Raw genomic sequence first — 24,725 nt, forward strand, 5'->3', positions numbered from 1 at the left:
AAGAAAAAAATAAACCTTAAAACGCCATAAAAAGATAATAAAAATAAAATGAGGTGAATGGGCACACAACATCTATAAAGGTGTTTCTTCCAGCTTGAAATCCTACGATATTAAGAATTTTTTTATGTGTGTATACACCCCCAAAGAAATGCATTTCTATAGACATACATATAGCATGTAATTCATAATATAGCATTTATATAATACATGTAAATACTTATATGTGCATATATACACACATATACATCATAATATAATTATATATGTATATATGTGTGTACGTACACACGCACACACACACACACACACACACACACACACACACAATGATTTTACTTCTCCTACTCAATAAACCCAGTGTCTTCAGTTCTCCTGGCAAAAGCACTCACTGTATACCAGAACTACACCATTATTCCCTTGCGTCTGTTCTCACTGCAAAGGTTCCACAGTTTCAGTGGATTGCCCCTAGGAGAAAATACAAACTCATATCCAAAACACAACCTGTTGCTTCGCACTCCCTACCATAGCCCATACCTCTTCCAAAGTTCCCTGTTTCTGCTGAGGATACCAGCATCCTTCTAGGCTCAAAGGTCCGCAACCTCTCAGCAGTGTCCTGTCCTCTTTTCTTCCTTCTCCCCACATGTCCCATCAATTACCAACTTGCTGTCTCTACCTCTGTAACATCTCTCACATCCATCCCAATTCCCATTATCCTTATAGTCACTGCCTTGGTTTGGACCCTCACCATCTCTAGGCCTTGACTGTTGTAATTATGTAGCCTCCTAATTGGTCTCCTTAAGTCTTTCCCCTCTCTAATCTATCCATCACAGTTGCCAGTGATTTTCCTAAAACACAGGTCTAAGGATCTTAGTTCCCCTACTCAATAAGCTCCAGCGCCTTTATGATACAATATTATAATATTATATTATAAAATAATATATTTTATAAATATATATAAATATATTTTATTTATAAATAAATATTTAAATATATTTTATTTATAAAATATATTTCTAAAATATGTACTATAATATATAAATATAAAATATATATCTAAAATATATAAAATTTCATAAAATAATATAATATAATAACAATTATATATATATGTGTATATATGTGTATACACACACACACACGCACGCGCACACACACACACAATTACATATACACATATCGCTTTAAGGTTTGTAAAGCACTTTCCATATTTTATCTTATTTGATCCTCATGATACCCTGGTGAGGCAGGGGTTATTATTATGCCCATTTTACAGATGAGCAAACTGAGATTTAGAGAGATCCTGTGATTTGCCCAGGATCACAAAACTAGAAGGTGGCTTACCTGATGTTCTTGTACATGATGTGTCGTCTCCAGCCTGTGTATTTTTGCATGGGCTGTCCTAAGCTTGAAATACTCTTCTTCCTCACTTCTGTCCCTTGGAAGCCCATACTTTCCTTCAAGACTCAGCTCAAGTGCCACCTGAGGCCTTTCTTACTCTCACATTGTTGGTGATTTCCTCCCCTCCCCCACCCCATCCCAATAAAATTACTTTTTATTTATTCTGTATATATCTGTATACAAGTTGCTGCCCCCAGTAGAATGTAAGATTCTTGAGAACAGGTTTCTTTGTACACTCTGGATACAGAAGATGTGCCTGTCACAGAGCCTGACACAGAAAATGCTTAATGAACATCTGTTGAATCAAATTGAATTGTCAAATTAAAGGTTGAGGACCCAAACACAGAAAATGAATATTCTGAGTGAAAGCTTTTGACTTCACGGTCAAAAGCTGTGTTCCAATGTTCCAATGTTTTTCAGTGTTTCAATTTTCCTCTGGAAGCCTGGAACACATTAAAAACATGGACACACACACACACACACACACACACACACAAATATACATGCACAGAAAACAATACCTGAAAGAACTGTAGCTGCTTTTCCAGGCCCCAGAAGAATGGGTGTTTCAGCACGTGTTTGGCTGAGGGCCGTTTCTGAGGATCCATAGCAATCATTTTTTCTATTAGTTCATGAGCAACGATGTCTTCTACATGGGAGGAAAAGAAACCCACATATCACTCACTAGTCACTAGCAACTGACTTGACTCTAGTGCCTGTAAGTACCACCTGCTAAGCCAGGTAAAGATATTAGTCCCAAGGAATCTCAGGGATCAGAAAAAAAAGAAACTCAGGCACCACACAAAGAGTTACACAGGTCACAAAGATGGGACAATCTCATACATTCTGAGCTAGACCATGGACAGAGAGCTTTCTTTGTTGTAACTCCACTAAGCAGCACCTAGGCCAGCGCCTGGCGCATAATACCTGTTTAATAAAGACTTGTTGACTTGCCAAGCACCAAGGGTTGTTAGAGTCCACTTGAGCTAGGGGTTCTTAACCTGGAATCCAGGAATTTGATTTTTTAATATTTTGATAATGATATTTCAATCTAAATTGACTTTCTTTGTCATTCTAAGTATTTTGTTTTATGTATTTAAAAACATTATTTTGAGAAGGGGACCATGGGCTTCACCAGCCTCCCAAGGGGGTCCAAGGAACAAAAATGGTTAATGCGGTCAAGGGCATGCTGGGACATGATTATTTTCCTTTGTTCTTGAAGAAGACCAAAATGACATCTCTATGTTGGGGTCAAGGTACAGGACGTCTGACTGTGGCTGATCAGACCAACACAAGCTTGGAAGACTCTACCACAGGTTGGGCATAAATAGTCCCACGTGGACATCTGGAATGGAGACTGCTCTAAATATGCCTCGCACAAAAGATGGTCAGATGGTGACCTTCAGGATGGCAGAAACAATTCTGAGCAGTGTAACCACCTATGTTTCCTCGGTGGTTGGAGAGGGCACCCAGGCAGCTGAATGAACTACACACCTTGGCTGTTGTCATGACTTACCATGCTTCTCTGGGTGCAAACAGTCAAGGCTGTAGGCACCAAGCAAGATGTTGGCTTGCCGCTGCAGGGACTTGCCAAATGGATGGTTGCCATCGGATATCACATAGTAAAAGACACAACCCGCAGAGAAAATGTCCACTGTGTAAGTCTGGAAAAGGAGACAGAGCTTATGAGCAACACTCTTTGCTTGACGAATTCACTCATTCACTTCACAAGCATTTTTAAAGCACCTTCCGGGTGTCAGGCACTCTGTTAGGTTCTAGAGATACAAAGACAAAAATGAAAGTCTGCCCTCAGGGAACTTACACTCTACTTTGGGGTAAATTTCTACCCAACTCAATCAAGTGTCACCTCTTCCAGAAATTCCTCCCCAGGCCTCTTCATTTGCAAAATCACCCTCCTTCCCACAACCAAATGAGACAATGTATGTAAAATACTTTGAAACCTTAAAGCATTTTACACACACACACACACACACACACACACATATTTACTATAATTTCAGGTAGCATTTGATTTTGTAACTTTCTGATGCATTTATTATATAATATTGTATATTATAGTTATATGTTTTAGCATCTTATTCCTCTATTAGATTTTAAGTTCCATGAGAGCAGGAATGTCATCTCATCTTGTTTCTCTCCTGAATTAGGACTCTGAATACATTACATTAGATACTTAATAAATTTGTATTGTTTGTATTATTACTCATCACTTGGGGGAAAGGGAAAGGAATACGCATTTATATAGCACCTACTATATTATATGCCAGGCATCTGCTAAGAGCTTTACAGATACTATTTCATGTAATCCTCATGATAACTCTGGGCAATAGTTGCTATTATTATCCCCATTTTATAGATGAAGAACCCAGGTAGAAGGTAAGTGACTTGCCCGGGGTCACACTGCTAGTAAGTGTCTGAGGCAGATCTGAAGTCAAGTCTTCCTGACTGCAAGCCCAGTGCTATTATTATCCCCATTTTACAGATGAGGAAACTAAGGTTGGGAGCCATTAAATGATTTGTCCAGGGTCACAAAGCTAGTAAATGTCTGAGGCCAGATCTGAAATCAGGAAGAGGAGTCTTCCTGGCTCCAACTGGGCCTGGTGCTCTATCTACTGTGCCACCTCGCTGCCCCACTTATTCTTTAGGGGATCACAAAACCATAGAATGTGAGAGGGGTTGGAGATCATCTAATCCAACCTCCTCATTTTAAAGATGAGGAAACCGAAGCCCAGAAAAGGGAAATGATTTGTTCAAGTTCACATAGCCTTGTTGGGATTTGAACTTGGGTCTTCTGATGCCAAATCTAATGCTTTTTCATTAGTGACCCCAGGCTGAGCTTGATGGGGTGATTGAGAAAAGGATGAATCCTAATCCTTATTCCCTGTTGTGATAGATGATTAGTTGGACCCCTATTTTATTCCAATCAGTATTAATCAATTTGATATGATTCCACAGGGGTAGTGATTATAAGTTCTATATATTAGGCCCCAGAGCCGTGGACTGCAGATTGTAAGTTCACTTGCTTAATCATAAGAAGCTAACTCGATGACCTCCACCCTTGTTTTTGCCTTGTTATGGTGACCAAGCCCAGCATGGCAGAGGTGACTCAATGACACGGAAAGTCCCCCAGCTATTTTTGTTGCCCCTCTATCCCTTGTTACCCCTCTATTGCCCAACATGGGGAGATGGCCATGAGCACTTGGCCAACGAGTGACCCTGCCTGCCAGCCTGTGGCCTGCCTGTCTATCAGCCCATTGGCCCATGGAGATGTTTTGACATCTGTTTATCAGCCCAGCCCATGGGTCTGTTCTCTGGCTCAGTGGGACCTCTTTAAAGGTCAAGGTACATCTGTCAAGGTCTGCTCATCCACTCCTTTGTCAACTAAGGGTATTTTGTATTTTGTGTAGACCCTCCTGGAGGATCAAGGCCAAGATCTATCAACCAATAAGAATCTGTATTTTACAGTGCCTCTTCTGTACCACCTGGGTATCAAGCCCTATAAGACTAAGACCCTAGAGAAAGGGGGCATCTCAGACCATGAGGAAGATCTGAGGTCACTTCATTAGACGGAGCCGTGGACCCTTTAATAAAGTGCTGTTGGCTTGGAGCTGTGCCTCAATTTCTTTTATTGTAGGTTGGGCACTTTTGGACCCCATCTCTCCCCTCTTTTATCTTTCAGCAGCTATAACCATCATGAAAAACTATATGCACACTCACCAAATCTACTTCCTCAAATTCTAAAACCTTCTTCCCCTTTAATTCTAAAGTACAGTGAAGCAATATGGGTAGGGGGCAAGAAATCAGTAAGTCAAACTTTTCTTAGAAGCTCCCTGTTATGGAAAAAACAAAACAAAACAGGCTTTTCCAAGTCTGCCACAGGTTGGAGGCCAGAGGAATATAAAAGATAGTGCCCCAATGTCTTTACCCAAGTCATTGATAACATTGACCAACAGCACAGGGCCAAGCACAGATCCCTGGAATACTCCATTACACCTATGGATTAAAGTTCCTATAATATTTACTCATATATGGTGACAAAAACAGTGCATATATGAAGAAATAATCAGCACACTGGATAAGATGCTTTCATGTTAACTACAAGAACCAATTATTTTAATTATATTGATAGTTAAGCTGTACATGATTTTCTTTGACACTTTAAATGTATTCAGTGGATTAAATATGGCTCTTATAAACCATCCTATAATTGTATTAAAACACTTCTTAAATAAAGTACCAGGATTGTCATTTCTCAAAAAAAACCCAAAACAACCCCCTCCAAAAAAAAACCCTTAAAAACTTCTTTGTGCCACATTGAAATTGACTTATTAACAGCTAATTTGTCAACTAGTTGTGAATCCAGCTAAATATCTGTTTCCTACTTTTCCAGCTTCTCCACAAGAATGGCATGAGATACTTTATCAAGTGTTTTGTTAATTGGGTAAAGTACTGGCAGTAATAGTAGTAGCAAGAGTAATTATTATTATTAATTGATCAATCAATCAACATTTATTTAATACCTACTATGTGCTAGGCACTATTTTAAGTACTGGATTATTATTATTTAAAATAGAATAATTATTATTATAACAACCAGCATTTTCATAGAACTTTCAGGTTTGCAAAGTGCTTTACAAATATCCCATTCTATCCTCACAACAATCCTGGGAGGTAAATAGTATCATCCTCATTTTACAGATGAGGACAATGAGGCAAACAGAGCTTAAGTGACTTGCCCAGGGTCACACAGTTAGTAAGTATCTAAGGTTGGATTTGAACTCAAGTCTTCCTGACTCTAGGCCCAGCATCTATCCCCTGTAACACCTACTTGTAGAAAGACAGCATGACTGGGCTGAAGCACAGTGGAGACAAAATCTGTGTCATTTTCACTAAATGTTTTAAAGTCTCACTGGGCACTTGGAAGGCCCCAACTTCATCAGGCAGTAGCCTCATAGAATCTCAAGCTTCCTCCAAAGCCCAGATCAAGTACCAGCTGGCAAGGTAGGCAGAAACCTGACTTTCCAATATTTGGGAATTCTTGATGTTGTACTTGAGAATCTCTACCCTGGAGGTAGATATAGCTTGTCTAATGTAGGTCGTGGGTATTCAGAGAAAGATCTGCTACTCACCGGATTATCCTTGCAATCTTCGCTCAGCATCTCTGGAGCAATCCATCCCTCAGTGCCTGGTACCCCGGAGCGGCGGCTAAAACTGTGCCTACCTACTGCCAGCTTCTTGCAGAGGCCAAAGTCGGAGATCATAGCCTTGATCTTGCCATGTGCATTGGGCATGGAGAGAAGGATGTTGTGGGGTTTCAGGTCTCTGTGAACTAATGCAAAATTCTGGGTTAGCCCAATGTTTGTTAGTCACAACATCTGGTACCATCCCACAGTAATATAGCATCGGATCCCCCTCACCAACTTTCTTTGAGGAGTTATTTTAAAGTTGTTTGGAGGGGAATGTTGGGAGAGTTCAGCTGAGTTGCTGCCCGTACTACTCCGCCATCTTGGCTCCCCTCTCCTAACTTTCTAATGTACTGTCAGCCACTTCCAGGTGTCCTGGCTTCCAATATTGTACGACTCCTTTATAGGAAGTGATTCAGGCTTAGGGTAAACCACTTCAAAATGAAGTTAGGAGCACAATTTCTCTCCTCTTTCTGTCCCGTCTGCTGGCACCTTAAATTTAACACGATGTCCAGAACAACATATCCCCTGCTGGAGTAGATACTCACCAGCTATGTGGCAAAATGGTCAAACTGAGTCAAATACCAGAGGAACTCAGAGTGGCCACCTTGGCAACTGTGCAACAAGGAAAGGCCCGCAACAACCTGACACTGAGTCCAACAGGGAGGGAGTCTCACCAATGCTGAGGGAGTGAAGGTAAGCAAGTCCCGATGTTGTCTGCTGCAACAAGGTGATGGGTTCTAGGCCAAGGTGAGCAAAGTCCTTCTGTTCCACATACTGTAGTAATAATAATAATAATGGTGATGATGATGATTATAATAATAATAATGATGATGATGATAGCTATCATATGATTTTCTATTTGTATGGTATGTTATGGCTTTCCAATGCAGGCTTTAAGAAAGCCCATTGGGATTCAAACTGGAGCTACTTGACTATACCTTTAAACCCAAATCTTTCTGGCTCTCACTGATTGGCCAATAATAGGTCCCAGGCCAAGGCTCACTTGTTCATTGTTTGAGTTTTGATGGCTCAGAGTGAGTGTAAATTGTTTCTGTTTCTGTTCTGGCCAGAAACTCTGAAGGTCTTCCCCTCCCAGATTAATTCTTTTCTGAAGGCAAACTAAGCCATCTTTTGCCTCCATTCTTACCGAACCTTTAATTACAGAATGGGCATTGCCTCAGACAAACTGATACCTGGGAAAGACCTTAGCTTAAAAAAGCCAAGGTCATCCACTGCATCCAGGGTCATTGCCAATTGTCTTGACCTATGTCTTGACACTGGACTCCACTCTCTGGAGGAGAGAGTGAGGCTGATGATGTGGCAGCCCTGTCTCACTTAAATCCAATTCACTTGCAAGTCAAGATATCACCCTCCTGATGTCATTGGTCCTCTTCTGGGATGAAGGACAAACAACAGTCTCCTGTACAATATCCTGTTTGATCCTCATGGCAACCTTGGGAGGTCAGGTATTACAAGTATAATAACCCCCACAACATACATGAGAAACCTGAAACTAAGGATGGTTAAGGGATTTGTCCCAGGTCACTCGGGGAGATCTGTCCAAGCTAAATGACAGAGTCCAAATCAGGTTCTCCAGCTCAGTCATAATTCCTTCTCCTATACCATACTTCCTCCTACACACCAGGCTACCTCTGAGATGGCACCAGTACACAAGTCCTGGGCCATCCTTCTTCCTGCTGACCTACTCAAGTTTCATTTCTCATTTTGTGTACATTTCAACAGCCCTTAGGACAGAAAGAATTGAGTGCTAAGCTGTTTTAATAAATAGTCAATGGTTTCTATCCTGTGGCATAAGCTCGGCCATCATGATACCACATGCCATGCCATGCTGAACTCTCCATTTACAAAACCAGGAAGAATGATCTTGCTCCACCCTTCTGTGGGCAGTAAGAGAGGAACAAGAAAAATGGCTGCTGAGGAATGGGCCAATCAAAACAAGAGATAACTGATGCAACACTGCAGTTATAACAGGCTTGCCTAAAGGAGGGGAGCTTTGGGAATATTCCAGGAGAATGGTTCTTGTTGTTGCTGTTGTTTAATCTTGTTACTAAAAAATTTCCATAGTAGCATTATTCATAATGGCCAAAAAAAAAAAAGACTAGTTGAATAAATTGTAGCACACTGATGGAATATTACAATATAATTAAGACTGGCAACTATGAGGAACACAAAGAGATATAATAATATTTTCGTTAAATAATTGATGTTGGGGCAGCTAGGTTGTACAGTGAATAGAGCTTTGGCCTTGGAGTCAGGAGGACCTGAGTTCAAATCCAGCCTCAGACACTTAACACTTACTAGCTGTGTGACCCTGGGCAAGTCACTTAACCCTAATTGTCTCACCAAAAAGCAAAAAAAAAAAAAAAAAACCCCAAAACAAAAAACAAATAAATAATTGATGTTGTTGTTCATTTGTTTCAGTTGTGTCTGACTCTACATGACCCCATTGGGATTTTCTTGGCAGAGATATTGGAGCGGTTTGCCATTTCTTGCTCCAGCTCATTTTACAGATGAGGAAACTGAGGCAAACAGGGTGAAGTGACTTGCCCAGTGCCACACAATAAGTATCTGAGGCCAGATCTGAAGCCAGGTCTTCCTGACTCCAGGACTGGCACTCTACCCACTATGCTACCCTAGCTGCCCTGTTAAATAAGTTCAAAAAAAAAAAAAAGCCAACAGCAGAAAAACACTAACTAGGACCATTTTTGTAAATGCGTGGATGACTAACTGATGATCTCTCAGTTACAATCTCTGGGAGCTGCCTGTGGCTTTGAGTAAGTGACTTGCCCAGGGTCACCGAGTCAATATGTGTCAGAGGCAGGGGCTTCAATCTAGGTCTTCCTCTCAGTGATAACTGTATAAAAGGAAAGGTAGACATGAGGGGAAGAATTATAAAAACAAATAAAAATCTTTATGGGGACTTAGAGTGATTAAAAAATTGTTAAACTATGTTAGAAGCAGAACGTCATTGATGTAAATAGACGTCATTGGGAAGAGAGTTTAATTGATTGTATTACTATTCAACTGGATGCTAGGTGATGCCATAGTACACAGAGTGCCTGGCAGCCTGAAGTCAAGAAGACTCATCTTCCTGAGTTCAAATCTAGTTTCAGATATTTACTAGCTGTGTGACCCTGGGCAAGTCACTTCACCCTGTTTGCTTCAGTTTCCTCATATGTAAAATGAGTTGGAGAAGGAAATGACAAACCACTCCAGTATCTCTGCCAAGAAAACCCCAAATGGGGTTACAAAGAGCTGGACACAACTGAAAAAGACTGAACAAGTTGCTGTTCAATGTCACCAATAATAAACTAATAAAAATGAAATTTAAAAAAATAATGAAAAAGAAGGGGATACTCTTGTTTTTTCAACGTGGTAGGAGGGACAGAATATAAATTTCTATTCATTTAAAAAAATTTTTTTTGAGAGGTAGAGGGGGTAGGTAATATGGATGTGGAATGTTGCATACACTTTCAGATGAGAACTCCACATTGTTGGTTTTACTTGATTGTTTTACTTAGTTGATATAAGAGACCTCATAGAATTAACAGGTTGTTAATACGTGTTTGTAATGTAAAAACAAAACTTAGAACAATACAATTTTTAAAAACAGTGTCTGGGTGAGTGATAAAGCTGAAAACTCCCCTGGGGGACCCAAGCTACCTCTTGCAAAGTGGCTGCACACAGTTCAATGGCGATATATTGGAACTGGCGATCTCGCTCTGTGCAGAAATAGCGAATCACATTGGGGTGCTCGTCTGATTCCCGAAGCAACTGCACCTCTCGGTCTGCAAAACTGAAGCACTCCGGGAGTATCCTCTTCACTGCCACAGCCCGGTTGTCAAACATTCCCCTGGAGAGAGGAAAAAAAAGGTACAAGGTTTGTCACTCGGAGGAGTGGGTGGGATAGCTAGGTGGTGTAGTGAATAGAGTGCTGGGCTTGAGTCCAAATCCAACCTCAGACACTTATTAGCTGTGTGACCCCAGTAAGTCACTTAACTCTGTTTGCCTCAGCTTCCTTGTCTGTAAAATGAGCTAGAAAAGGAAATGGCAAACCACTCCAGTATCTCTGCCAAGAAAACCCCAAATGGGATTGTGAAGAGTTGGGCAAGACCAAAATGGCTGAACAATAACAAATGTGCCACGTAAGCTAAAAAGGAGGGAGGGACAAAAGACAGTCCTTGACATCAAGGAGTTCATAATCTAATGGGAGAGACAACAAGCATATATGTACAAACAAACTATGCACAGGATAAATAGGAAATAATTAACAGAAGGAAGGTGCTAGAATTAAGAGGTACTGGGGAAAGGCTTCTTGTAGAAGATGGGATTTTAGTTGAGAGTTTAAAGAAGCCAGGGAAGACATCAGGCAGAGTTGAGGACAGAGAACATTCCAGGCATGGGGACAGCCAGAGAAAATGCAGAAAGCTGAGAGATGGAGTGTCTTGTTTGTGAAATAGCCAGGAGGCCAATGTCACTGGATCAAAGAGAACACGGAGGGCAATAAGGTCTAAGAAAACTGGAAAGGTGAGGAAGCAGTCAGGTTTTGAAGGGCTTTCAAAGCTAAGCAGAAAATTTTATATTTGATCCTGGAGGTAATAGGGAGCCACTGGAGTTTATTGAATAGGGAAGACTTGCACTTTAGGAAGATCACTTTGACAGCTAAGTGGAGGACAGACTGGAGCAGAAAGAGCCCTGAAGCAAGAGACCCACCAGAAGTCTGTCGGTACTTCGGGCATGAAGTGATGAGGACATGTACCAGGGGAGTGGTAGTGTCAAAGGAGAAAAGAAGGAATGTTGAAGAGATTTTACAAAGTTAAAATCGACAAAGTTTTGGACATGCTGAATTGTTCGAGATGTCTAATAGGAAGTTGGAGATGTGAGACTGGAAGTAAGGAGAGATATGAATGAATAGATTATGAATAGATATGAGAATCCTCTCTATAGATAGAGCTGAATCCATGGGAGTGGATATGATCACCAAATGAAATAGGATAGAATCCCTTTGCACTCTGCCCTAGACCACACTTGAAGCATTATGTTCTTTTCTGAGTATCACAGTTTAAGAAGGACAAGATAAGATAAGATGATGAGAAGAAGAGTGTCCAGAGAAAGACAAGCAGGATAGTGACAGTGTTCTAGGTCCATATTGTATGTGGACTGGCTGAAGAAATGGAATATTTGGCCTAGAAGACTCAAGGTGGCGGCGGTGGGTGGAGGTGGGGACACATGATAGCTACATTTAAAAAATCTGAAGCACTTTCACCCAAGAGAAAGATTAGGCTTATTCTACTTGGCACCAAAAGGCAAAACCAGACACAACAGATGGAAATTACAAAAAGGCTGATTTCAGCTTAACGTCAAGAAAGCTTTCTCCACAACTAAGAGCTGTCCAAAAAATAGAATGGGCTGTCTCAGGAGGCCCATCTTTGGAAAGGCCTTCTGACAGAGATAGATGGCCCCCTGTCAGGTATATTCTAATGAGGGATGGCTTTGGTGACCACTGAGGTCCCTTGAAATTCTTGGCTTCTGTGATCCTTTGATGTTTGTTCCTCTGGACAGGAATGCTCCCCTTCACATCACTTACCGGTATACAATGGTGCCTTCAGCTCCGTGTCCCAAGACGTCCTTTGGGCAAAAGGAAATTTTCCCAACCACCACCATGCTGGTCTCTTCATCTGAGCCAAAATCATGACAAGAAAATATTACTTTAAACAAACCTAAAGAAAATCCCTGAGGCTAAAATAATATTTATCCTTTAAAGGTCAAGTCCTTCTCCTGGTACAGTGCCTGGCACAAAGTACTTGCTTAGTAAATGACTTTTGACTTTTTGCCTTGAATTCCCCAAGAGGAGCCACACCTTGAGCTATTAGCCAGTACAGAAAGTATTAAATGGGAAAAGGGAGACAAAAGCAACTGGGTTTTCTAACTTGAGAGTTAAAGCCCTCTAAGTTTCTAACACTTGGCATTGTGTTAACTCAATCCAATTCACTAAACTTATTAACTCTATGAGGTCAACCCTGATTAATAATAATAATCAGCATCATTAAACATTGGATGAGATTAGTTCTTTCTGTCATACTGACTGACTAATGATGTGACTTTGGATAAGTTAATTTTCCTCTGCTGGCCTCAATTCTTTCAAGTATAAAATAGGAAGATTGGACTAGATTGGAGGTTTTTTGACTGGAGGCCATGAACCCTCCAGGGATCTGTAGATACATTCCAGGGAGAGGTATGTAAACTTGGATAAGAAAAAAATTACATCCTTATTTAAATATAACTGGATCCCAGTTACTCTATATTTCATTTTATGCATTTAAAAACATTATTCTGAAAGGGGGTCTATAGGCTTCACTGGACAGGCTCCAGTTCATGACACAATAAAGGCCAAGGACCCATGGGCTTTGATCTCCAAGGTCCCTTGTAGCTCTAGATTTCTGATTTATGCCTCTAGTACTTTTTCCACCATGAGATTCCCCACATCGTGCCCCAATATAACCAACTTCTGACTTCCAGCCTGCAATGACTTCTAGTCCTTGGAGAACAAGATAACAGAAGATAGTGCTGGTGCTGAGATGATTCCAAGGAGACTCATGGAAAGAAGGTGGAGGTGGTAGAGGAACGACTTGCCAATTTACAAAAGTAAGGCTGTCCTACACAACCCCTGGGGAATTCCATTTTATAGTTCTGTGAGCACCCACAAGCAGGAACGTGATCATTCTGTTACTTTATTTTTTCCCTAGCTGGTCTTGATTACAAAAATGTAACTTTGAAAAAGAAATATGTTTTTACCGTCGTCATCTTGCTCAGTGGTGACGCTGCTGTTGACCTTGGATACTGAATTACTGGAATGTTGAGAGTGGTTGGAGCCCTTGGGGGACATGTTGGGACTGCTGGGGGCTGAGCTCTCTGAGTGCAAACCAGCAGAGGCATCCAGGAAGTCCGGGTCCTGAGCCAGGTCACCAGGAGGTTGGAAAGGAAGCTGCTGTTGTTGTAGCAGCTGGATCCTCTCTTCCAGCTGCCTCTGAAATTGCTGGTGCTGGAGCTGCTGTTGCTGGTGCATGCTCTGGGGAGAAACACAGGCACACCCCAGGGCTCATTAGGACAGCGTTGTCTACTTATCTCCCCCACTCCAGAGAAATTGAGAAGGGCTGCCATGTGTAAGAAGGAATAGACATTATCTGTGGCTATAGAAGACGCAGCTAGGACTCATGGGCAGGTGTTAAATGGAGGTATATTCAATATAAAGGCATACTCAATATAAAGAAAAGAGACGCAGTATGGTGGCTGGCTAAAGAACCAACCCTGAAGTCAAGACTTGAGTTTAAGGCCTGCTTCTGATACATAATGGCTGAGGCACCCTGGGTAAGTCACTTAACCTCTCAGTGCTCTAGGAAACTCTTTAAGACTCTAAGTATTTGAGAAGGGACCAACCTGCATTAGTAAAGGAATTTTCCCTACCTGGGAGTTCCCTAGGCGAGGGAACTCCCAGGTCCAATTTCTATCCCCACCCTACAAAGAAAAAAACAAACAAACAATTTGAGCAGCCTCAGAATAAGACAGGTTAGCCCAGGTCGAAATGAACAACAAATCCCCTGAGGTATTCAGACGGAGGCCAGATGACCACCGCCATCAGGGATGCTGTGAGACAATAACAGCAATATTGTACAATGACCAACTGTGAATAACTTAGCTATTCTCAGCAGTACAATGATCCGAGATAATTCTGAAGGACCTGTGATGAAAAAATGCTATTCATCCACACAGAAAGAATGAATGGAGTCTGAATACAGATCGAAGCATTTATTGTTATTTTTTGGTCTGTGTTTTCTTTCACAACGTGACTAACATGGAAATATGCTTTGCAGGACTACACCGGTAATAACTTTCATCAAATTGCTTGCCTTCTCAATGAGAAGGAAAGGGAGGGAGGGAGAAAATTTGGAACTCAAAATTTTAAAAAAAAAGCAAATGTTAAAAATTGTTTTTACATGTAATTGGGGAAAAAATAAAATACCAAATAAATCATTTAAAAAATACAAAGTGAGAGAGATCACTAAGCTGGAGGGAAAGGTACCTTTTAGCTCTAAGACCGACACACTTTCATTGATTCATTTATTCATTCATAAAGCAACCAACAGCCATTGCTCTGATGCTAAAGGGCAAATTGACCGTCAATTAGAAAAGCAGAGCAAACAGAGAGGGATGAGCCCAAAGAGACCGAGCCTTACCAGCGGGTAGGTGATGACAAAGGCAATCCATCCAATGAGAAGGAAGGTACACAGGATGATCGTAGCCATGTCCTTCAACACGGAGTCCACTGCTGCCTCTGTTTTTACTGGGGTTCGAGTGAGTTCAATATCTTGATGAGCGGTAGGACTTGGTTCTTCTGTGTTCCGGTCAACTATTTGGATAACCTTCTATAGGAGAGAGGGTCTACTTCACTGCAAAAAACCCTTTCCCAGCGCCAAAGCTTTGAGAGCTAATGACAAGACACTTAGCTTCTGGGCTTCCCTCTGACAACCTATGGGACTCTGCACCTTGACTATTTACTATCTGCGTAGGTTACAGAAACTTGAAACTTTCACAGCATAAAATAAATGAATTCACCCTGTGCTTTGGAATCTTATCAGCACTCCAGGCTCTTAAACCTCTAGGAGGAAAACTTAACTCCATTCCTTTATTTTCAAGTTATAAGAATTAGATTTTCTAGCCACTGATTGGCTCAATACTAGACTTCAATGTTAGGCACCATATTGCTCACATTCTCTGGGCTTTGCCTGTAGTGGAGTGCCAGTTTTTAAGTTTAATTGGCACTATTTGTAGATAAGAATGGGCGAGACACCTTGAAATGACGAGTCTCCTAGATGGAAGCCAAATTAGCTTGGGTTCAATTCTCACAGCCACTGCTTACTAGCTATGGGTCCCAAAGGCATATCAAGACCTCACTTTCTTCATATGTAAAATAGGGATAATAGCCATAGCACTTACCTCCAATACAGTGAGGAGTAAATGAGATAATCTGTGGAAAGTGAGTCTTTCCAAGTCTTAAAGTGCCATCTAAATGTCAGCTATTTACCCATGTTTTTTCTGAGCTGCTATTCTTTCCCAGTGACAAGGAAGAATAGTATCAGCTCTTTCACTCTGGATTAATACAGTGGCCCAAGTCTCCTCTTCAATGCATCCTGTATACATCTGCCAGGATAAACTTCCCCAAATCCTGTTTTTACCACGTCATTCCCCGCTTCAAGAACCTTCTATAGCTCCCTACTTCCTCCCACTTCAAACCTAGTTTTTGGCAGTAGATAACGCTCCATTTATCCAACTTTATTTCCTACTATTCCACAATAAGCATCCTCCACTTTAGCCAGGCCTGTCTTTCCACTGTTAGGAACACACCATGGTCATTCCCACTTGCCCTTATTAATGTTGCTTTCCCCACTTTGGATGCCTCCTCTATCTCGTCTATATAGTCATATCCAAGGCATCACTCAAGTCTCACCTCTTCCATGAAGCCTTCCCTGAATGTCCCAACCTTCACCAATCACCCTCTCCTCTGATCTCCTGTGGTGATTAAAGTTTACATCACACAAAATGCACCCTTGATCTGATACCACCTCATGTTCTTTGGTATGTTTTCATGGGCCTTGTGAGTATTGTCTCCCTCTCCAAACAGCCAGAGCCCACATCTTAGCCTTTCTTTTGCCTGTATCTATACTTCACTGCACCTAAAACAGCGTGATGTGCATAATAGCTATGCAGAAAACACGTGATAACTGAGTCTTTCATTCACCAACCTCCTCAAAACTCTTCTCAGAATCGGCATGGATCACATTTTCACGATGTCTGGGCAGTTTGTTAGGGAATTTCTCCAACACTGTCGTAGAAGCAGATAGGGGGATCTCATGATGTCCTGAGAGAGAAAAGAAGAGTATTTTATAGGTAAATAATATCTTACTATTAGTATAGTTTTACCATATTATTATAGTTTTGACTTCTCAGGCCCCTAGGGGTCCTTGAACCACACTTTGAGAATCACTGGACTAAGGAGTAGAGAATACAATACAAGATTCTCCTATGTTTGCTCACTATAAACAAATGAATGAACAAAGGAACAAATGAACTAATGAATGAATAAATAAAGCATCTGACTTAGTAGCTCAATTAAAGACTCTCAACAAAAAGTCTCCCTTGCAAATTGTAAGGTCATATAAATTATTTGCCAGCTGTATATCAAAGATGGGATGGCTAGGTGGCACAGTGGATAGAGTGCTGGGCTTGGAGTCAGGAAGACTCATCTTCGTGAGTTCAAATCTGACCTCAGACACTTCCTAGCTGTGTGACCCTGGCCAAGTCACTTAACCCAATTTGGCTCAGGTCCTTATCTGCAAAATGAGCTGGAGAAGGAAATGGCAAACCACTCCAGTACCTTTGCCAAGAAAATGCCACATGGGGTCACAAAGAATCAGACACAACTGAAAAATGACTGAACAACAATGACAAAGATAACTTTGTTCAGTAATGCTGTAAGTATAAATATCAAGAGAGGCACAAATAATAGCTCTTCTCTCTCCCTGGACTGAAGGCTCTTTAATCCAAACAACCCCACCTCCCCCTCCACTAATTGCCAGTTGGGGAAGAAACGATCTTCCTTTGAGTTGGCTAGAGCTCAACTTTTGATTAATCCTTTAATTTGTGTTATGTTTGTAAAAGGAAACTAGAACCCCTAGTAAAAAGTAAAAAGATGGCCTGTTGTTCTGTAAGTAACTGATGGGTGGGGGTTGTTCTCTCCCAAAAGTAGTTGGACAATAAAAGGTTAAGCCTAGAGGGGCAGCTAGGTGGCGCCATAGTGCACAGAGTGCTGGGCCTGGAGTCAGGAAGACTCGTCTTCATGAGTTCAAATCTGGCCTCAGACATTTATTAGCTGTCTGACCGTGGGCAAGTTGCTTCACCCTGTTTGCCTCAGTTTCCTTATCTGTAAAATGTTCTGGAGAAGGAAAAGGCAAACCACTCTAGTATTCTTGCCAAGAAAACCCCAAATGGGATCACAAAGGGTTGGACACAACTGAAACCGACTGAACAACAAAATTCTGAAAAGGGGTCCATCGTCTTCACCAAACTGCCAAAGAGATCCATGACACAACAATGGTTATGAAGTCCTGCCTTAAATGCTTCTTGACTGATTCTGTAATTTTCTTTAGTAGAGAACTGAATGTCCAGTAACCATTCTACAGTGGGTTTGTAAGTCTGCTTTTGTCCACCAGAGGTCAGTATGTCATTACCCAAACCAGGGGTGGAGACCCTGCTGCTTTGAGGCCACAAGTGCGGTCCTTTGAATCCAAACCAGTCAAAGGGCCACCCTTGAGGACTTAGAGGGCCACGTGTGGCCTCAAGGCCAAACTGGAGGAAGGGGGAAGGTTGCATGAACACAAGTCAGAAAACGGGAAAACGGGTTTCATCTCACCCTCCCTTCCATAGTCAGTCATGTGGCTTCTCTCCCATACAACCATGTCCATCCTTCACTTGTGATTACCCAATACTTCCCACTTACCACCCTTGCAAGCTCCTAACCTCGGGGCAGTTATAACCTAAGCATTAGCTGCACCAGGTGCATTCGGAAATTCCTCTCCCAGCGTGCCCGGTCCCTCCCCCATCACCCTGTGACGGGCACCCCCCAGGCAGGTAAGGGCAATGACCAATAAGTAAAAGCCCCCTCCCCCCTTTCCATTCTGGGTTGAGTCACACAGGATGAACAGGCAAAGATATGTTACAATCTATATGGCGGATCTCATTACATGATCTTTCCTCCTCAAACCCACCCCTCTTCCAAACATCTCCACTTCTGTTGAGGGCACCACCACCCTTCCAGATAAGAATTCTGGTGTCTTCCTCATTTCCTCACTTTCACTTGCCCCACACATCCAAGTAGTTGACAAATCTTTCACTCTCTAACACCCGTCTCATCCAGCCCCTTCCATCTACTCACAGAGCTACAACCCTGGCTGCCTGGACTATCACAATGCACTGGCTGTCCCCCCATGCCTGGAATGCTCTGCCCTCTCCCATCTGCATCCTGGCTGCCCTAAATTTCTTCCAGACCCAGTTTAAATTCCACCTTTGGCAAGAGGATTTTCCCCATCTGTGCCCCCTTCCCCAGTGTCTTTCCTTCACTGTATATCTTGTATGTACAGTTATTTACATGTTGCCTTTCCCATTACAATGTATGTTCCATAAGGTAAAGAGCCATGTTTTTGCCTTTCTTTCTACCCCTGTGCCTGTTATTATTGTTGTTCAGTCTTGAGTTGTTGAACACTCTTTGTGACCCCATGTCCATAGGGTTTTCTTGACAAAGATACTGGAGTGGTTTGCCATTTCCTTCTTCAGTGGATTAAGGCAAACAGGATTAAGTGACTTACCCAGGGTCACACAGCTAGTAAGTACCTGAGGCCAGATTTGAACTCAGCCTTCCTGACTCTAGGCCCAGTGTTCTATCCACTGAGCCACCTAGCTGCCTCCTAGGCAAACAGAGGTTAAGTGATTTACCCAGGGTCACACAGCTAGTAAGTACCTGAGGTCAGATTTGAACTCAGCCTTCCTGACTCCAGGTCCAGTGCTTTATCCATTGAGCCATCTAGCTGCCTCCAGTACCTCACACATAGTGAATTGTGAATATTAAATGCTTGTTGACTTACTAATTAGCCCTCCTGCCTCAAGTCCCTTCCAACTCCAATCCACACTCCGTTTACCTATCAAATTTTTCTTAAGTGTAGATTTCATCATGTCACATAGCTTCTCCTCCCTACTCTCCTCAAATAAAATTCAGAGGCTCCCTAATACCTCTGGTATCAGATAGATACTTCTCTGTTTAACATTTAAAGTTCTTTGCCATCTGACACCAACTTTCCCAGTCTTATTATACAGGGCATCCCAAAAGTCTTAGTGCAGCCTTTTAGTTTATTAAAGCTTATGCTCCCTTTTCAGTATGCTCTATGGTAAAGCCAAGCTGGCCTTCTGCTGACCCACAAACTCATACGAAAACACAACTAAAGGGGCAGCTAGGTGGTGCAGTGGATAGAGCACTGGCCCTGGAGTCAGTAGGACCTGAGTTCAAATCCAGACTCAAACCAGACACTTGACACTTACTAGCTGTGTGATCCTGGGCAAGTTATTTAGCCCCAACTGCCTAAAAAAGAAAAGAAAAAAAAACTAAACAGAAAACACAACTAAATATCCAAACATGACCAGAGATTTAATATATGACAACATCCATTAAGCAGAACAATGTAAAGGAAGAGAAAGCAATGGATTTATATTGAAAATTTTCTGAGTTGAAATGTGAGACAATGCATTTTTGCTCTTTTATTTTCTTTGTACTGTTTCTAGTGAATATCTAGCCACATGCAAAATGTTGTGTCTTGGTGAAAAGCTGCTGCATTCACTGACCTTTATGACCAATTATTTGGTATATTTGATTATTACATTATGACCAATTGTTTGATTATTACACTGGATATCTTTCCATAAAAAATTACTTTAAAAAAAAAAAGACATTTACCTGCTTGGCTAGCTATGTTAATCAAATCAATTGAATAATTAGTTACTAAAAAACAATTATTGATCAGGGGCAGAGCCAAGATGGCAGAGGGAAAGCAGTGACTTGCTAGAGCTCTCCCCCAAACCCCTCCAAAGACCTGTAAAAAATGGCTCTAAACAAATTCTAAAGCAGCAGAACCCATACAGAGTGAAACAAATTTCCAGCCCAAGACAACCTGCATGACTGATTGGAAAGGTATATCGTGCCGGGCTGGGAGAGGAGCGCAGTTCAGCGTGGGCGCGCAGGCCGCAGTGACCCTGAAGCAGGCCCCAGAGGACTGAATCGCGGGCAGCTGTGGCTGTTTCCAGACTTCTCAACCCACGAACATCAAAGACAACTTAGAAGGTCAGTGGAAAAAGTCTGTTACTGCAGTGAGAGAAGAAGCTAGGTTTCAGCCACAAGTCCAGAGCATGCCCTCAGGGCAGCGGCTGCATCCTGAGCTTCCAGCCCACAGACTGAAAGGGAATTGAGTGACTGATCAGAGGGGGATTGCAAGGATCTCTTTGCCAGGGCTGAGGCAGAGATCTCTTGCTTTGCCCGTGCTTGGATCTGAGTCACAGTTCTGAGGGGCGGTCCTGGGGCGAGGAAGAGCGCTGGCGTGGTGGAGCTTGTTGTGGCGCTTGTTGTGGCGGTGGAGAGGAGACACCTTGCCCCTAATCATAGCACCTTGGAAGAACTGACACTTTTCAGGTCCCTAGAAGTATCTCTGAAAACAGTTGTACAAACCCCCAAAGCTTGGGACAGTACATTCTCCACATTGGAAACAGACTCTTACCTTAACAAAGAGTTTAAAACTCAAGTAACTGTTGGTATCATGAGCAAGCAGCATAAAAAGAGTCAGACTATATTATCTTACTTTGGTGACAAAGAAGATCAAAACATACAACCAGAAGAAGAAAACAAAGTCAAAGCTCCTACATCCAAAACTTCCAAGAAAAATATGAATCAGTCCCAGGCCTTGGAAGACTTCAAAAGGGATTTTGAGAAGCAAGTAAGAGAAGTAGAGGAAAAACTGGGAAGAGAAATGAGAGTGATGCAAGAAAATCATGAAAAGCAAGTTAACAGCTTGCTAAAGGAGACCCAAAAAAATACTGAAGAAAATAACACCTTAAAAAATAGCCTAACCCAAATGGCAAAAGAGGTCCAAAAAGCCAATGAGGAGAAGAATGCCCTAAAGAGCAAAATTGGACAAATGGAAAAGGAAGTTCAAAAGCTTACTGAAGAAAACACTTCCTTAAAAATTAGAATAGAGCAATTGGAAGCTAGTGACTTTATGAGAAATCAAGACACTGTAAAACAAATCCAAAAGAATGAAAAATTAGAAAACAATGTGAAATATCTCATTGGAAATACAACTGACCTAGAAAATAGATCCAGGAGAGAGAATTTAAAAATTTTTGGACTATCTGAAAGCCATGATCAAAAAAAGAGCCTAGACATCATCTTTCAAGAAATGATCAAGGAAAACTGCCCTGATATTTTAGAACCAGAGGGCAAAATAGAAATTGAAAGAATCCACCGATCTCTTCCTGAAAGAGATCCCCAAAGGAAAATGCCTAGGAATATTGTAGCCAAATTCCAGAGCTCCCAGGTCAAGGAGAAAATATTACAAGCAGCCAGAAAGAAACAAGTCAAGTATTGTGGAAACACAATCAGGATAACACAAGATTTAGCAGCTTCTACATTAAGGGACCGCAGGGCATGGAATATAACATTCCGGAGGGCAAAGGAAATAGGATTACAACCAAGAATCACGTATCCAGCAAAACTGAGTGTAATTCTTCAGGGGAAAAAATGATAATTCAGTGAAATAGAGGACTTTCAAGCATTCTTGATGAAAAGACCAGAGCTGAATAGAAAATTTGACTTTCCAATACAAGACTCAAGTGGCACATGAAGAGAGCGATGGTAGGCCAGAGGTGAAGTGAGCCATCAAAAGCTCTGAATCAGAGAAGACATCCCAACGTGGACCCTATGCATAAGAACATGGGTCAATTTGTGTACCTTGCCATGAGCTTGACAGCTGGTGGAAGAGGGTTGCTGTGTATAATAAGTGCTTTAAGAATTAGCATTCTTTAACAAAATATGTTTTATATGATTACACATACATAACCTATATAAAATTGCTTATCATCTTAAGGAGGGAAAAAATTAGGAACTCAAAATTTGATGAAAAATGAATGTCTTTATATGTAATTGGGAAAAATAAAATACTACTTAAAATGCAAAAACAAAACAAAACAAAAACAAAAACAAAAACAAAAACAAAAAAAAAACAATTATTATTCACAAATCTGTCCAATCCTTCAACACATATGCATTTTCCAAAAATAGTGAAGTACATTCAGGAACAAAAAGATTTTTTTTTGTACTGTTAATAAATGCAATTTTAAATAACTAAAAATCTCATTTCTACACTAGAGTAAAATATCCTTATTTTAATATGTGCTTTATAATTTACATAACAGATTAATATAACAATTTATATAAATATTTGTAAATGTGTGTCTAGAGATAGAGAGAGATAGACAAATAGATGATACAAAGATAGATATAGACAGATATGGATAGTGAGATACAGATGACAGACAACAGATAGAAAGGCAGAAAGAAAGAAAAAAGATAGGCATAGATGACAAATAGACAAATATAGATATAGATAATAGATAAAAAATAGAAAGAAAGGAAAAATATAAGTTGGATAGATAGATGGATAGATAGGTATAGATGCTAGATAGATGGCAGAAAGAGACAGATAGGTAGAGATGGATAGAGATGGATACAGAGGTAGACAATAGTAAGATAGAAAGATTGATAGATTGAAAGATGGGCGAACAGAGATACAGGTGAGAGACAATAGATAAAAAGATAAGTTTTAGAAAGGAAGTTGGATAGATAGATGATTAGATGGGTATAGATGATAGACGATGGATAGAAAGATAGGTATAAATAGGTATATAGAGAGATAGAGATGACAGACAACAGAAAGATAGATTGAAAGACAGATGGATACATAAAGATGAGAAACAATAGATAAAAAGATAAAGAAAAAAACAAGAAACTTGGATAGATAGGTATTAGAAAGAGATATAGAAAGGTAGATATGGATAGAGATGTCTATTGATGATAGACAGACAATAGATAGATAGATAGATTCATAGACTGAAAGATAGATGGATAACTATGGATGATAGGCAGACAGACAGAAATAGAGACATACAGAAAGATGGGAAAATACTCCAGTGTTTTTGACTGATGAAATGTGCAATCTTAACAAGTCTAGAGACCACCCAACTAAGGTATGGCCACTTTCATACCTATGAGAAGCCAATAATTGGTCCAGTAGTTGAGTTTACTCTTTCCTTTGATTCCAAAGTCAATGTTTAGGTCTACACTGGGGGTAATCACACATTCCTCATTACTTTTGATTGTGACGCCATCTGTCTGGGGGCCTTCCAGTTGGGGAAAGGCACTGCCTCGAGGCTGTGAAGATAGGAGAGCAGCAGGAGGTGAGGCTTGGGAAACAGTTGTGCAGAACCCACGAAGAGCCCAGTATGGGACTTAACTGTCAAACTATAACCCCTTTAATCCCTGAGAGAACTGAAAAGGCATACAGTGGAGGGTAAAGGATCCTGGACATACAGCCAGAAGAAGCCTGGGGTTCTGGGTTTGAATCCTAGCTCTAACACTAGCTTTGTGACCCTGGGCAAATCACTTACTCCTCTGAGCCTCAGTTTTCTCATCTGTACAGCATTTCCACTACCTACCTTCAAAGGACTGGTGAGAGTCAAATGCTATTATCACCTCTTTCCACATCTGATATATCCGGGATGTATAGAGGATCACAGACCTGGAATTGGAACAGACCTTAGAGGCCATCTACTCCAACCTCCTCATTTTAAAAATGAGGAAACCAAGGCTCAAGGAACATAAGTGACTTCTCCAAGGTCACAAAGGCAATAAGTATCAGACATGAAATTTGAACCCAGATCTTCTGACTCCACGGCCAGTACTCTTTCCCATTATGATTTGTAAAACTCCAAACAGACCTCTTTTTTGTTTGATCTTCACAACAACCTTAGGAGGTAATGTCGATAGGTATTATTATACCCATAAACAAAAATAAGATTCAGAGAGGGGACTCAAATTCAGGATTTTCCTGATTTCAGTTCCAGGGTGCTTCCCACTACCTCATGAAGCTTCTTCTATATAGCACACTATATAGATACGACAAACTGACATCACTGAACTAAATGCTCTGAACTCTTGCCTAGTCGGGGATCTGGGTGCTCTGATTAACTGAGAGTTGGCAGACATTGGTTATTGAAGATTAATAATTATTCATAATATAAATATAATATATTGCTTATTAATATGAAGATTATTAATCTTCAAAGAATTACAGTCTAATCAAACAGGCAACACTAAAACTACACTGGCCACATTCACTCTTCCATGGGCTGTACCACTGGCCTAGTGGGATAATGCCCAATTTCTGTCCC

At 41.1% G+C, this 24,725-nt stretch overlaps 1 protein-coding gene across 1 annotated transcript in view; it reads right to left on the reverse strand.

The window, feature by feature from the left end:
• The window catches only part of ERN1 (endoplasmic reticulum to nucleus signaling 1), a 123,987-nt gene that overhangs the window by 7,097 nt on the left and 92,165 nt on the right, over window positions 1–24,725 (reverse strand). The window contains exons 10-19 of the mRNA XM_027873101.1: window positions 23,541–23,706; window positions 16,427–16,542; window positions 14,861–15,049; window positions 13,422–13,695; window positions 12,214–12,304; window positions 10,290–10,479; window positions 7,280–7,379; window positions 6,549–6,748; window positions 2,915–3,062; window positions 1,920–2,047 (exon numbers count right to left, since the gene is read on the reverse strand). Coding sequence (XP_027728902.1) covers window positions 1,920–2,047; window positions 2,915–3,062; window positions 6,549–6,748; window positions 7,280–7,379; window positions 10,290–10,479; window positions 12,214–12,304; window positions 13,422–13,695; window positions 14,861–15,049; window positions 16,427–16,542; window positions 23,541–23,706 — 1,602 coding nt within the window. The remainder of the gene's footprint in view (window positions 1–1,919; window positions 2,048–2,914; window positions 3,063–6,548; window positions 6,749–7,279; window positions 7,380–10,289; window positions 10,480–12,213; window positions 12,305–13,421; window positions 13,696–14,860; window positions 15,050–16,426; window positions 16,543–23,540; window positions 23,707–24,725) is intronic.

Source organism: Vombatus ursinus, unplaced genomic scaffold (genome assembly GCF_900497805.2).
Source record: "Vombatus ursinus unplaced genomic scaffold, bare-nosed wombat genome assembly UNPS02014801.1, whole genome shotgun sequence".
NCBI classification, from domain to species: Eukaryota; Metazoa; Chordata; class Mammalia; order Diprotodontia; family Vombatidae; genus Vombatus; species Vombatus ursinus.